At 33.0% G+C, this 16,020-nt stretch overlaps 1 protein-coding gene across 1 annotated transcript; it reads right to left on the bottom strand.

The window, feature by feature from the left end:
* Positions 1-2,669: 2,669 nt before the first annotated feature.
* LOC111705176 (adhesion G protein-coupled receptor L3) lies at positions 2,670-14,741 on the bottom strand. Its single transcript, XM_023477640.1, has 19 exons — positions 14,707-14,741; positions 14,048-14,132; positions 13,722-13,812; positions 13,213-13,352; positions 13,064-13,153; positions 12,891-12,999; positions 12,686-12,773; positions 11,984-12,099; positions 11,835-11,921; positions 11,663-11,770; positions 10,628-10,682; positions 7,035-7,105; positions 6,904-6,976; positions 6,527-6,645; positions 6,313-6,443; positions 5,145-5,200; positions 4,973-5,026; positions 4,802-4,855; positions 2,670-3,494 (listed from the first exon to the last, which is right to left on the bottom strand). Exons 3-19 carry the CDS (start codon positions 13,768-13,770, stop codon positions 3,392-3,394), a joined length of 1,503 nt encoding a protein of 500 aa, XP_023333408.1. The 5' UTR covers positions 13,771-13,812; positions 14,048-14,132; positions 14,707-14,741; the 3' UTR covers positions 2,670-3,391.
* Positions 14,742-16,020: the final 1,279 nt, after the last annotated feature.

Raw genomic sequence — 16,020 nt, 5'->3', positions numbered from 1 at the left:
CGCTGAGTTTAGTTACGCATCTAGTATCCTACAGGAGAAGCTGGAGGCATAGATTAAAAAAAATCTTCATCTTCAGCTTAGTGCACTGAAAGAGGAGTTTAACCCCTCGTGGGAATACAAGCCATGCACAACGATACCGGTTTTTTACGTGACCAGATGTGAGGACTGGACTGCAATGGAAGATACCTCTCAAGAGAGCTTTCAGGGATCACAACTCCCCATTTTGAATATGGGGTGCAGTTATGGGTAAATTCCTTCATTCACCTAACTGGGAAACAGTATAAAATGAAGGAACACAGGGAGAAATCCCCTATACTCTTCTTCATACAAACCTTCTTATCTATCTCCTACCTGCTCCACAACTCAATGTTAAAAGAACTATTTAGAAAGGCCTTAAAGTGTATAAACAAGAAACAAGAAGCAAGAAGAAAAAATAAATTGAACAGAAAAAAGTGGAAGGGAAATCTCTTGACAATAGAGATGGGTGCTTAAAGCAAGATAAACAGGAAAGAAGAAGAAAACTATAAACAGGAAAAATTAGAAGAGGATTTGACTTTTACACTATCTATTTTTTCACTGATAGCGAATAAAGACAAATACACAGAATGCCAGACGTCCCATCCCCACCTCTATGTCCTACTCATGAAAAAAAACTGGAACATGTGTAAAACGCCCCCCTCACCCCTCTCCCCCTCCATCAAGAAAATTTTATTGAAAGTGTCTTAGGAATGCAGGAGCTGACACAGTATCATGACTGAAGAAAATTTTTCTTAGAAAAATTTAAATACAAACAAGGGAGAGAGTAACCTTGCCACTCTCAATATATAGAATATTGATACAGGGCTCCACAAAATAGTTCTGCCTTTGCAATTTGGCTAGCTGCAGAAAACATCCAAAAAATGCATTTATTTTTATTTTCAAAATTAGCCAAAGTATGATTGAAGGATGGACAAGGAATGGAAGATCAAGAAGAAAGAATAAAAAACAAGAAATATAAAAGTCTCAAAATGTTTCCATATTGAAATTTAAAAATATTGTAAAATTTAATTAAAATTAATTATTAAAGTTAAAAATGGTGGCGAAACCTTTGCATTTATCCAAGGAACTATGTACAGGAGCACCCAACTCATATATATGCAAATTGTGTACTGTACACTCTGGGAGGAATGGAAACGGCGCGGTGACAAACTCCTGAAAGACAAACTCCTGAAAGACAAACTCCGGAAAGACAAACTCCTGAAAAGACAAACTCCTGTCTTAACCTAACCTAACCCTAAATAATAAAAAATAAATTATAACAAATTTGCTGGTTATTCTGATCATTGTAATACTTTGCTGCTTGAAACATATTCAAATTACTAAAAATTGAGAATTTTTTCTAGGATATTTGCGGATTTTGTCTCCTAAAGTTTATGAATTTTATCATATTTCATTCAGAGAAAAATTTTATAATTTCAGGAGTTTGTCTTTCAGGAGTTTGTCTCGTCAGGAGTTTGTCTCGTCAGGAGTTTGTCTTTCCGGAGTTTGTCTTTCAGGAGTTTGTCTTTCCGGAGTTTGTCTTTCAGGAGTTTGTCTTTCAGGAGTTTGTCACGGCACCATGGAAACAAACCCGGTGCCCCCACAAAAGTTGAAGGGAAAGGACTAAAGCTCTGATGTGATATTACAGTCCAACAAACAGCAAGTTAATATATCAAGTTTAAGTGAATACATATGATTTTTGGCTTTCTGGTCAACATGGAAAATACAATAGCAATAGCAATATATTTTTATTCCACCCCTTGGGGCCCTTTTCCCTCAAAATGATGCGTTGCCCCTGAATTCTTTGTTTTGATCTCCTCTCACTGCAGTACATGGATTTGACACATGAGATATATCAGTTCCTGGTCAATATATTTCTTGCATTTATCTATCTAGGGATATCCAGTTCCTGGTGGTTTATCTGCCCTGAAAAAGTCAAGAAATGGAGACTGGGAAACCCAGGAACTTATTCAACATGATGGAACTAAACTTTCCCAGGTACCAACCCAACAGAGTTTACAGCAAATTGACTGTTTGCTTAATTTCAAGTGATCCTTCATGCAAAGATTGCAATGCCCGTTTCACAACGTTACCCTTGAAACCTTTTTTGATCAGTATTGGGATAATATTGTTGTTTTCCTAGGTTTAAAAGTGTTTAATTTTGATAATTCTTGCATAATTTTCTGCAGTAGAATGCACAATTCCCATATTTAGAGAAACCACAATTGAAAATAATCAGTTTTCAAAATTATAAATATTAATATGAAAATCGAAATCATGAATTGGTGAATCAAACATTGCTATCTTTGCATGCATGGGTGGACACAGGATTTCAGCCAGGGGGGAGGGGGTGCAAGATAATATAATAATAATAATAATAGTATAGAGTACGTGAGTCAGATTCTAATAGAAACGCATAAATAACTTCCAGCATATATATTTCTTATAACTTATTACTAGAGGGTTCAGAACTAGAGTCAATATTGATATCACACGTGTAGATGTTTTATCAGTACTATGCTCCGTATCCGTTCTATCTCATTCTATTGAATCTTGTGGAACTTGTTTAACGCGGCCAGGCATCGTCTTCCACAATAGGAACATAAAGCAATTTAAAGTCAAAAATAAATTACTAGGAAAGTTAAATTTGGAACAATATTAAAATTTTTATTTGCAAGTTTGAAGTTAGATAGTAATAGTTTTAAAAGTTTCATTTCTAACAAACATCTACATTTATCATTTACATTCAAGAGTTGATTTTTAATTAATTTAAATAACTTTTAAATGGGTATAATATATGATTTATCAAACATTATTTTATCGATTAGGGAACATTTTATGCCTCAAAATCTCAGGGGGAGGGGGCAAAGGTACCCTCCCTCCACCTGTGGCCGCCCTTGTTGAAATAACGCTTTTCGAGCAGTCTCTTTTAAAATTTTAAAATTTCTCAAATTTTGTTTTTAGATTTCCCAGGGGGCTAGGTTTGGTAAAACAGTGGTTCTTGGTTCTCCTTTCTCTCGGGGTATTCTTGTCTGTACTGTCTAATACATGGAGAAATAACAAAATTATCCTCTTTTATTTGATTAAATAAATAATTTGAAATAGAAATTGTTTCCCTCATTTTTTCAGAATTATTAAGATTTGTTATATCTTTCAACACCTTGACTTGAAAGAGATCTTTGGACTCAATCTTACATTCTGTTCCTGTATTCTCAATAATAAGATTGAAAAAACACAATTTCTTGACAAGAAAACTCATTTATTTAACAGTAACTAGATAATCCTTCACTAGAAAACTCTGTTTCAAGAAAATATACTTCATCTTGTTTACTGGATGGCTCGAATTCTTGACTTAGTGGCTTGGATTTTTGACTTAATGACTTTGCTCAATTTTCTGAGGACTCCTCAATATCCTTCTTAATAGATTTTCCAGGGAGGTTAAATATAAATAGTCCCATAACTTGTAGTGTTCATACCTAAATATTCAATCTTTCATTTATAGGGAATACAGCTGTAAAGCTTTAGCAACTAAACTTGATGCTTACTGCACAAACACAGATATAACTAGGGCTGGGCACGTTCCGACTTTTTTGAAATCGTTTCGTTTGTTCTAGAATGAGGGCCTTCAGCTAAATCGTTCCGTTCTCGTTCCTCTTTTTTTATCGTTCCATTATGGTTCCGTTCCGTTCTGAGTAGAAGAACGGTCTTCCTGTTCAGTTCTTGGTATTCTTAGTTGAAGAAACGTTGCGTCCCTCTTGTTCTGTTCTTAATCAAGAGCTTTTCCATCCCCCGTTCTGTTCTTCGTAACGAACAATTCCATTCAAGGCAAAAGTTTTATAGAAAAGAGTTGGTTAAAAAGTAAAAAAATTACGATTTTTTAATAAAAGTTCCTCACAGCCGTAAATAATACTTTAAATTATACATATATTTTAGAGTTAAAAGAATAAGCTTAGATAATTTCTGGTCTGAGTAATGTATAATTTTGTGAGAGTGGGGGGAGGGGCGGGAGTGCTAATATCCTTAGTATGTATGTTATACAGAAGTTAAACTGAAACCTGCTGTGTTCACTAAGTGTTGTCAGTTTAGCAGAGCCCAAAACTTAAGACAGGGTATCGTTATGAAAACCAATTTTAAAACCCGGGTTTCACAAATGGGGTTAGGCAGTTTTATGAATATCAATATTTTTGTAATAAAATATTATTTTTTTCACTTGATTTAAATTTTCCATTTTTTTTCGAATCTCTTAAATCAAAATCTACACAAATGTTTGATTTAAAATGCGTTCCCAACTTAGAACAAGTTCTTGATAATAAGAACATGTTAACGATTTTAACCGTTCTTTTCAAGCAATTCCCATTTAGCTCCGTTCTTTTACTAATCGTTCCAATATTTTTAAGGACTTGTTCTAAGCGTTTTTTTTCAGAACGATGGGATCGTTCTTGATCATTCAGTTCGTTCTTGGGAAAGAACGATCGTTCCACCAGGAACATGTCCAGCTCTAGATATAACACTAGATATTGTCTTTTCAAGATTAAGGGGTTTTTCGTTCACAATAACCCTAAGGCAGAGGAGTTGGCACATGCGCCATGGATCAGGCTCTCTCTCTTTCTCTTCAAATTCAACACATGTACCCCCTGTTTTTTTTTTCACCTAGTACAACATGATAATAACAAGTCTCTTTACTCTGCCTGAACCTGGAACCTAAAAGCCCTGTTTATTATTTTATCATAATTGCTAGAATTATCTTTAAATATAGATGTTTTTTTTTTCATTTACACTGTACCTGTTCAAGAAAAATGCAAACATATCTTTACAAAGCTCTGCCAGAACTCGCAACCTGAAAGCTCCATCTATCTTTATGTTTTTTTTTTTTGAAACAAGAGTTCAAATACTTAGGTAGGATTATTGATAGAATTATTTTTATATATAGATAATGTTTTTTTTCAGTGTGTACTTGTTCCAGAATATTGTAAACATAGCTCTACAAAGCTCTGCTAGAACTCGTAACCTGAAAGCTTGGTTTATCATTAAGTTTTTTTTTGACACACAAGTTTAATTACTTAGGTAGGATGATTGATAGAATTATTTTTAAATTTAGATAATGTTTTTTTCAGTATACACTGTACCTGTTCCAGAACATTGTAATCATAGCTCTACATTTCTTCTTTCCCTCTGGCATGACCTGTTATACTAAAATTCTAAACACCCTATATAATTTATATATTTCCCCTAAGGCATTTTCCCAAAGACATATTCCCAAAGGCAATTTCCCAATGGCAACTTTAAATGTAAATTTCACACTTGGTAACTTCCCAAAGGTTAGGGTAAGCCCTCTGAGGCCCTACAGGCTGCATTGGGGATCAAGTACTGCAGAGGCTAGAGAGGCTAGAATGGACTAGGGGGGCTGAGCGTTGTGACTAGAAAAGGCTAGGGACCAAGCCCTGTGGTTAGGATGGACTTGGGATGTCGTGGCTAGGGAAATTGCACATTTGGTAAGCTGCCACTTCAGAAAATTCCCCTGGAAAGTTGTTGCTTGAGAAAATGCCTTCGTCAAAGTACCTAACATCCCCAAGACCACTTCATGGTTCTTGCTTATTAAGCATGAACAAATAACAGTTAAAGAATTATGCTTTGAGGTTGGGCTGGGCAACTTACATGTAACAAATGATAAGCTTTAAAAATTTAATGGAAGAGTCTGTTATCGATTTTGACTTTATGTTTAAAAAGTCTGCCCTAGATTTGGCTGGAAAAACTGAGAACAAATCCTGTTTCTCTTCTTTATAACACATACTTATTAATGCATTTACCAGAGGCAACTTTTGAGAGATCTTACTAGTAATAAGTGAAACTAGTTAGGGATAAGAAACTGAGGTTCATCATTCTTGCAATTATAGGAAAAAGGAGTTATGTTCTAAGTCTATAGAAACTAATGAAAAAATTCTACAGCTAAATGGAAGAACTATTGGTTAAAAATTCTGAAGGAAAAAGACTGCTGTTTAAAAGACAAACTAGCTTACAAATTTAATAAATCAATATTTTTTTTTGGCTCATTGTTAAAAATTAAAACTGACCGTTACATAAAAGGAATATTTAAAAAGTAAAAGCATGCCCAGTGACAAGAATGGACATTAAGAGATCCTAATTGAGTTTAATTTGTGAAAGGGAATAAGTGGTATATGTTTAAACTAATTATGTTTAGCTTATAGAGGCAAAATATGTTTAAGAATGCATTTTTAAGAATTTCCTCAAAAAGATTTTCAAAAGGTTGCCCCTAACCTCAAATTTTAATTGTACCTTAGGGTCTTCAACAATACTGAAGAAAAAGATGTAGAATCCAGGACAAGAATTCAGTATGACTGTTGCATATTTTGCAGGAATAGGTAGTAGTAGTGTAGAAGTAGGTAATAAATCTAACCCAAATAAACCTAACCCAAACAAGAATAGTGATAGGAAAAATCCATTAAAAATTAAAAATAAATGTTAATTGATTCAAATTTAGCATAATTACCAAAAAACCAAGGAAGGCCAAGCAAAAAGAAAAGACGAAAAGTATTTTTAACCATAGTGTAAAACAGTAGCTTAGTCTCAGGCTTAGCATCAAAAATTCCTCCACTAGGCTTGGAAATCCTCAAAATATTAATTAATTAGCAAGTTTCTTTTCACTGTACACTAGACCAAGTCAGTGTAACAGTGTACACACATGAAAAAATAGACAATGACAAGGGCAGGTTCAAGAAGGAGCATGAAGAATCCCATATTACTAGCCTGAAAAGATATGTAATTGCAAACTTGTCTTTTTTGGCTTTGAATGCTTGATTATTTTTATTTCACAACAAGACCAATCATTAAATCTTCTTAATATTTATATTTTCAAAGAAAATGTACCTTATTCTAAGCACCTTATAGATAGTTTTTAGCACAATAATAATCACTACAAAGTTAAAAACCAGCACAAATCCTTAACAGTTTACTAGTATTATTACACAATATTCATGCAACTCTTAATTGTGTGTTACCTAAAGGAACTACTAAAGCAAAGATAGCACTGCCATGTAACAAGCAGCTGTTAACATGATTCTCATAATTCCTGCAATTTTGCTTTAAAAGCAAAAGGTGACACATTTTGGCTTTTATTAACCAAAACTGCTCAGAGCCTGCAATTTTAAAGCTTCAACTCAAGTCGTAATTCCTTAAACCCAGCTTTTAGACCCAATCTTATAGACCAAAATCTAACGACAGCTTGTGTCACATGATTGACAGCTGTGATATCTTAGGCTAAACTTAGTTAAGCCCAATAAAAATAAAACCGACCTTGGTTTTATGAACTCAACTCTTTGCAAAACTTTATGCAATTTAAATCTGAAAGCCCAAGCTGTAAATAAGGCCCAGCGACAGCGTACACCTGAGTTGTATTTTCTTGAACTTTTTAAATTGCGGGCTCTGTGTCCAAACTTAATGAATTTAAGCCGCGTCTCAAATCCCCCAAAACCGGTTTTAATTGAGCGTAGGGTTTCCACGAAATGGCAAAAAATAGTTCAAATAAACATGAAAATAGTTCAAATGAAATAGTTCAAATGAAAAAAAATAGTTCAAATGGAAAAAAAAAATAGTCTAAATGGACTAAAAAATAGTTCAAATGGGCAAAAAAATAGGCTAGGTTAGGTTAGGTTAGGTTAGGTTAGGTAAAAGATAGTTCAAATTAAACTATTTTTTTGTTCATTTGAACTATTTTTATTGTCCATTTAAACTATTTTTGTGTTCATTTGAACTATTTTTTTGTTCATTTGAACTATTTTTTTTGTCCATTTTAACTATTTTTTTTTTGCGCAAAATCGCAAGTTTTACGCAAAATGTAACTTTTTAGGCAAGTTGTCAAAAATTGATATTCTAAGCTTTGAATTGAACAACTGAAGATTTATTCCATACATAAAAAAAATATTAACATACGAGTGTAATAACGATTATACTACACTCAATTGGTTACTTCCAGTTACAAAAAGTTTAAATTAAGGGACCAAAAGTAATTAAATAGAAATTAGAGAGTGTGAAACTTGGCAATATTTTAATCCTATTAAATAATTTCAAGTGACCTTTAAAAGCTTTGCCTAATCAAGTATGAATTATATTCTTAAATTTTTTTAATCAAATTTCTGAAATCTTTTTAATCTCATATAAAATAATGCAAGAAAGTAACCAATGCCTGAAGAATCCACTTTTAGGAAATATGCATGTCCAAAACTAAAATTGTTGAGAAAATTGTGAGATTTGAACTCTTCTTAACTGTCATTGGTCAAAATTATGTAAAAGTGACCAATAGGAAGACATTCCAAAACAAGATTTTCCAGAATTTAATTCTAAGAAACACACACGTCGTCACAAACCGTTTAATTTTTAAGAAATTGTGGAATTGCGCAAAACTCCGGTTGCGGAATTGCGCAAAACTTGAGTTTTGCAAAAGCGGAATAGGGCAATTTTTCGCGAAATGACTTTTGCGAATGATTGCGCAAATTGTTGTTTTTTTCGCGCAAAACTGATGCGCAAAGAAAGAAAAATTTTGCGTTTCGTTCTGCAAAAATTGTGTAAAAGTTTTGCGAATGGAAACCCTAATTGAGCGCAGGCATAAATCTTGAAAAATTGAATACAATTTTAAGTGAAACCAACCATATTTGAGCCATGGCTTAAATTTAAGCTGCGGGTCAAATTCTTTAAATTCGGCCTCTGATATTTGATACAATTTAAAATGAAATGATAAATTTTTCTTCTAATTCTTAAACTTACTTTTGTGTGAAGATTAATTTATTAATGCAATTAAAAAATTTAAAATTATGTGTTTGATCTTTCAGCAAACACTTATGTAAAATCAAAAAAAAACTAACTAATAGTATTCAATGGTTCTGCAGTAATCATGCATATTGCATTTTGCATGATAATGATGGAAACTATTCATTTGACTATCTAGCTGAAATAAATTCTGAATTAATTAGATATGAATAGGGGTGTGTTCAAAACAAGAAGGTTTAAAAATGGTGATTTTCATAATATTTTCCTGGCAAAAGCTCTGAGCCAATAATTTTGAGATTGCTGACACCTCTAAGGGGGAAGTCCCAAACTACTTGGTCTTAAAGTTGGATAGGAAAAAGAGGGTGTCCAAGGAGTATTGTGGATGCTATATCATTTGGACTACTGCCGTTTGAACTATTGTTCATTTCAACTACTGCAGGTGGGACCATGTGAGTAGTTTAAATGAACAATAGTTCAAATGAGTAAATATATTGCTCATTTGAACTATTTTTTAGTTCATTTGAACTATTTTCATTTGAACTATTAAAATATTATTAATAAAATAAACAAAAATAGTTCAAATGAACATAAAAATAGTTTAAATGAAAAAAAATAGTTCAAATGAATAAAAAAATAGTTCAAATGAACAAAAAAATAGTTTAAATGGACAAAAAAATAGTTCAAATGAACATAAAAATAGTTAAAATGGACAAAAAAAAATAGTTCAAATGAACAAAAAAATAGTTCAAATGAACACAAAAATAGTTTAAATGGACAATAAAAATAGTTCAAATGAACAAAAAAATAGTTTAATTTGAACTATCTTTTACCTAACCTAACCTAACCTAACCTAACCTAACCTAACCTAACCTATTTTTTTGCCCATTTGAACTATTTTTTAGTCCATTTAGACTATTTTTTTTTCCATTTGAACTATTTTTTTTTCATTTGAACTATTTTCATGTTCATTTGAACTATTTTTTTGTTCATTTGAACTATTTCATTTGAACTATTTTTATGTTCATTTGAACTATTTTTATGTTCATATGAACTATTTTTATGTTCATTCTGTGTAATGTTTATCTAATTAATTGTCATGAATATAACTTTATGTGTTTTAAAAACTAATAAATTGTATAAAAAAATTGAAATTTTACATAACAGCCGGATTTTAATGTAACAAACTTTGAATCTAGTTAAAACAAATATGGAGAGAATAGGTGGCGCCACCTGTAACAACCTCTTTTGACGGGTCAAGATTCAAAGCTGAATAATCATATAACAAATGATTACATAGTTGCGCAGTAAGTTGAAGGGACATCCAACAAATTTTGACGCATGCTAATTTTTAAACCGCGCAGTGTCGCTGGTTGAATCGACATGAAACAAACTTTGTGAGATGATAATTATATGGAGGCGCGGCACAGCGAGCGTACAAACACCGGTTGATAGATCATGTAACAAACTTTAAATTAAGGCGACTGAAAATACATTCAACAAAATTTGACGAATGATTCTACTAAGGTGTATTTGAGTCCGGTGCTCCAACAAATTTTGTTAGATGAAAATCTGAAATTTCTTAGAGTGTAACCTTAGTCCATATATTGATGCAATCATTGGACCAAAATCTGGCCTCAAATACCGGCCTCGCCACTGTGAGGCAGTATGAAATTAACAGTGTTCCAGAAATTTTTGCTTTTCAAAATTGTTTCAATATTGTTCCAATATGCATGCTTTAAATTTTAATGCTCAAGGTTACTATTTATATGCTAAAAAGCTCAAAAGAATCATTCACATTCAGAATGTTGTCAATCTTACTAATATTTACCTCATAAGGTAAGGCAAGCTGCCGGTTAACTGTCCTAGGGCAACAGTTAAAATCACTGAAACAAGTTTAAATTAGCACTCCTGGATGCAACAACAATTTGAGGTAGTGTTAAAAATGTATCATTTAGATTTTTCTCTAATTTAATCAGATTGAGAAGGTTGTTAACTAAAAGTATAAAATATTCAGTAATTCCTCAATGAAGGTGCTGTGGACCCCTCCTTTTGAAAAAGAGCAACCTACCATGACTATCTATCTTTCTTAATCTATCTTATAGCTTATATTGTTTTTATCTTATTTGTTGATTGTGTTTTGTAAATTTGTTATCATATTCTCAAATTAAAAAATATTCTTAGTATAAATGCACAAAAAATAATGTAAACTGGACAGCTGACCTGCAAGAAAGCATATGATGGAGAATCTAAACAAATATATTCAAAACATGATCTAAATTGAAAAGGCCCTAAAATCTGTCAAAAAATAATCATAAAAAAATATGCTTGAGCCTGCATTAAACTACCTGACACTGCCTAAGTGAAATAAAGGTGTAGAATTACTTGTCATGTTCACAAGGATTAAAATTGCTTGGGAGTCAGGATAAACAACTTACACAGGAGAAAGGGAGGGGTTGTATTGATTAGTGATTAAAGCTCAGCATATTGCAATTTTGTCCACCATATACTACATTTTATTTATAATGAAAGAGCAACTTACAGTCACCATCTATCTATCTAAATCCACCTAGCCCTGAATAGCATATATTCTCCTACAGGTTTCTCTTTTTAAGATGGAAGGGTGGGGGTTCTACTAAAATTGTTTTATTCAAATAAAAAACAAATATCAGAAATCTTCTGAAGAACAAGGATTTAGGCCAGTGCTGAATTGAAACCTGATTTTGTGGGTTTTGAGATGCCACTTAAGTTCATTTAATTTGGTTAAAATTGATTAAATACAATATCTTGTTTAAAAAGCTTCAAGGTATAGGTTAAACATTTTTAAAGAAAGATTAAAAAAAACTTTTTGCACATTCTCTTTTACCTATAATGGAAGGTAGTCCATATCCAACAAAGTAGAACTTCATCATGAGAAATTTTTCAGAGAAAAACACTCTTACCAAGGCAATGTAGAGTGAGATTCCTCCAATAACTGAATTTTAGAAATAAGAATGATTTTTTTGTTCTGGAAGAAAGTGCTAATTTAAGATAATGACCTGTCCAAGCAAATACTGTAAGCCAAATAAAGTGAAGAACTCCACCAAAGGCCTCACATACCGTGCAACCAACATCTTTGTATAGTTCTAGCAACACAAAAATTTTAGGCATTTTATCAATAAGCAATGAAGAGGATTTTTGATTGAACCTGGAAGTATGATCAATAGCATCTGGGCGATAAAAAGACAAATATTTCTATTCCGTTCAATAGCTCTGATTCGTTTAAAGGTCTTGGTAAGGTTGGAGGGGTTTCTTTCAACAGTCCTTAATCAAATTTTAGATCTTTAAAAGGAGTGTTTTTGAAAAAACAAGAGGGTATAGGCTTATGACAAAAAATTATCGATGGAGATCCTTACTTATACCAAAGAACATAGCATCCATACAAATTCAGAAAGTTGCACTGTTAGAAAAACCCGCTTACAATCAACAGTATTCAGTTCACGCACCAAGCCATGAAGATCCGTTGTAATATATCAACGATAATTCTGCTTGATATCAATTTACGGCCTGTACTCTAAATTCTAATTACATTCACTTGAATTCTACTTACTTCAATCATCAGAAATCGAAGCAAGCATAATCCTGCTTACGTTAATTACAGTGATCCGGCGTTCAGACACGTACCGCCACTCAATTCAATCAGAATACTACTTGGATTCTGCATTAACCAGAATTCTGCTTACTTCAATTAAAATTCGACTCTCTTCAAGTAAATTCTAACAGAGATCAATAATGTATGTATTTAANTTTAATATTATTTATGTTTTGTTACAAGTTTTTATTTTACAAGTTCTGGAATTTCAAGAGTAAAAGACATAATAAAATTAAGTGCATTTTTAAATATACAAACCGTTGTAATTGCATCATAAGGATGATCTCAGTCAGCACCAGAAAGAAGCAGGAAAGGGAGAGTAGAGATATTGATAACTTACTCAAGGCTGAGGTATTATGTATAGGTAAAAACAATCTTAATTATTTTATTCAAATGATTTCTTTTTGATTAAATTAATGGTTTTTAAAATGAAAGATTTATAAGTTCTTCAAATAATATTTACTTGGATCATTGGCAGGAGCATTCCCTTCCCAGTCCAACATAGCTCCAAAGTTGGTACAATGATCACAAATACAAACTGCTTTGTCCAGAGTAGAAGAAACATAGTCAAACTAAACAAACAAATTTTATTTATTAAACTCAAATTTTCTTTGATATTTTTTTTTTGAGCCTAACCTTACATCCCAATGTGGACCAAGAACTAGTTGTAATATTCCAGAACACACAAGTAGGAGTACGGGGGACAAAAAGGCAAGTCCCTTGGTTCTAAAACAATCCTAGTAAGGAGATTAGACAAGGTTTGTGAATTTAAATAAAAGTTTTACCGAATATGTTTGATGATCAAAAATTATAGTAACGTCATTTTTCCATTTTGAGGTCTTGTTATTGATAGTAAGTCCTATCAATGTTTTTCCAAATTTTCCTTCATAGTAGTTTTCCTCTTTGCTCTCAGTTATTATCAATTCTGTATGAATGTTTTACATGGTAAGGATAAAGCCAAACCGTCTGGTCCATTGTAATACAATTTTTATTTACACCTTCCTATGAGGGGGGGGCATCTTTATGTATCCATATCAAGGGAAGGCAGAGATAATCATACGTAAGAAGCTGAAAAATTGAAGGACTTTGATGGTCTTATAAATCATCAAAAATGTAATAAATTGTCCCCTTTTTTTAAAAAATTTTATTTATACAGATCTATAACAATGTAACATTTTAAAATTTACATTATCTACTAAAAAGTATGATTATTTGTTAAAATAAGGAAACAAAGAACAATTTTACAAATACTAAACTCAAAAATCAAAATTTGTTAAAATAAAATCTAACTTTCCTGTTAAATTATTTGGAAATATTTCTTGGTCATTTGGAGTTCTAACCATAGTTGCAACAAGTACATCACAATCATAATCATCATCTTTTTCCTGATACATAAAATATTTTTTAAGACCATGGACATTTTCTTATTTCCAAAGCCATCACTCCAAGTGGTATAGTTTTTTCACATAAAATTACTTTGCTTGTAGTTTATTTTAATGATTTTTTTAATATACTAATCTCAACCAAATAATATTAATTATTATTTTTTTTATTAATATTATTATATTATCAATTTGTATTAATCAAAGTATTAAATATGTTCTCATAAAAACAACTTACCTCTTCTTTTTTTGACGTAATACATATTGAGTCCGAATCAAAGTAAAAACATTCCTTTGCACTCTTAGTAATATTGTCCACTGTCCTTGAGGTTAATTGTATGTTAGAATATTTAAATTCTTTCTCTGAAGTACAATTAAAACAATTATTTTTAATTGCATAGAGGTATCCAGTGTAGTCTAAAGCTTCAAGATAATCTGTCAAAGTTTTGGATTTGTTTTTCAAGTCTGAAATTTCAGTCCATCCAACAGATTGGTTAAAAATTTCATTGATTGAGTAGACAAGATTATTTGTGAAATTATCACAGCTGTTGCTTTCTGTTCTCCTTAACTCAAGAACTTTTGGAAGAATTTCTCCAAACTTTAATATTGTTCCACCCAGGGGAGGAGTACTTGATGATTCATTTAGACCATTATGAATTGTTTCTGATATGTCAAAAGCAGTCGAACTGTTAAACATCTCATCAATATTAGCTATCCAAGGATCAATGCAATTAGATCTGTCTGGTTCTGGGGTGTTAAAACGTCCCAGAGTTCCGTCGCAAAACCAAGAAGCTTGATTTTCACAAGGATCTGCACAAGAATCACAATTCTGATAAGCAAACTCATTGTATGTTGCATGCCATTTTTTATTTCTAGAATCAATTTCTGAACATATGCCTGCTGTTGTTGTTGTTGTTGTTGTTGTTGATGTTGTTGGTTTTATTGTTGTTGTTGTTGGTTTTACTGTTGTTGTTGCTGGTTTTATTGTTGTTGTTCTATTTGGCCATATTGTTGTTGTTGTTGTTGTTGTTGTTAATGCCTCTGTTGGTGTGTCTGTTTGGTCGTCTGTTGGTGTGTCTGTTGGTGCATCTGTTGTTGTATTTGTTGGTTTTGTTGTTGTAGTTGTTGGTTTTATTGTTATTGGTGCGTCTGTTGTTGCCTCTGTTGGTGGGTCTGTTGGTGCATCTGTTGGTGCATCTGTTGGTGCATCTGTTGGTGCCTCTGTTGGTGCGTCTGTTGGTGTGTCTGTTGGTGCGTCTGTTGGTGCCTCTGTTGGTGCGTTTGTTGGGTCTGTTGATGCGTCTGTTGGTGCCTCTGTTGGTGCGTCTGTTGGTGCGTCTGTTGGTGCCTCTGTTGGTGCGTCTGTTGTTGCATCTGTTGGCGCATCTGTTGGTGCACGTCTGTTGGTGCCTCTGTTGGTGCGTCTGTTGTTGCATCTGTTGGCGCATCTGTTGGTGCATCTGTTGGTGTGTCTGTTGGTGCGTCTGTTGGTGCCTCTGTTGGTGCGTCTGTTGTTGCGTCTGTTGGTGCGTCTGTTGTTGCGTCTGTTGGGTCTGTTGATGCCTCTGTTGGTGCGTCTGTTGGTTGTAAGGTTGTATAATTGTTTGTTGTTGGTGTGTCTGTTGTTGCGTCTGTGGGTGTGTCTGTTGTTGTGTCTGCTTGTTCCTCCTCTATTGTTATGTCCTCCTCAAGCAGAACAGGAAGGAAATCACCTAGTTTCCATAGAGAGTCTTCAAGAACTCCAAAGGCAGGACTTTCAAGTAGAAAACCATCAGATATTATCCTCGATATTTCTCCAGTAGATAAACTACTTAGAATATTGTCATTTAAATTGTCTATCCAGGGATCAGTGCAAGCAGATCTGTCTGGTTCTGGGGAGTCAAAATCTCCCAAAGTTTCATCACAGAACCAAAAAGCTTCCTGTTCAATTTCCACCAAAGAACCTGCATAAAGAGGACCCAGAGTCAGAGAACAGCTTTTTTTGGTAGACATCCCATACTTGCCAGTCCATAAAACACCTCTGGAGTCATATTTTGAACATGAGCCTGCTACTTCTAATGATTCCATCATATTTATTGATGATGCCTCTGCTAAAAGTAAGATAATGAAGATTAAACAAGAATAAAAATTAGATTTTTATGCAATGCTAATATTATTATCAGTAAAAGCTGAAATTCGGTTTCCCATTTTAGGGAACACTCCTTGCTTCCC

Source organism: Eurytemora carolleeae, unplaced genomic scaffold (assembly GCF_000591075.1).
Source record: "Eurytemora carolleeae unplaced genomic scaffold, Eaff_2.0 scaffold564, whole genome shotgun sequence".
NCBI lineage: Eukaryota > Metazoa > Arthropoda > Copepoda > Calanoida > Temoridae > Eurytemora > Eurytemora carolleeae.
Note: the sequence above shows the minus strand (reverse complement) of the source record. Positions and strands in the feature narration are given on the sequence as shown.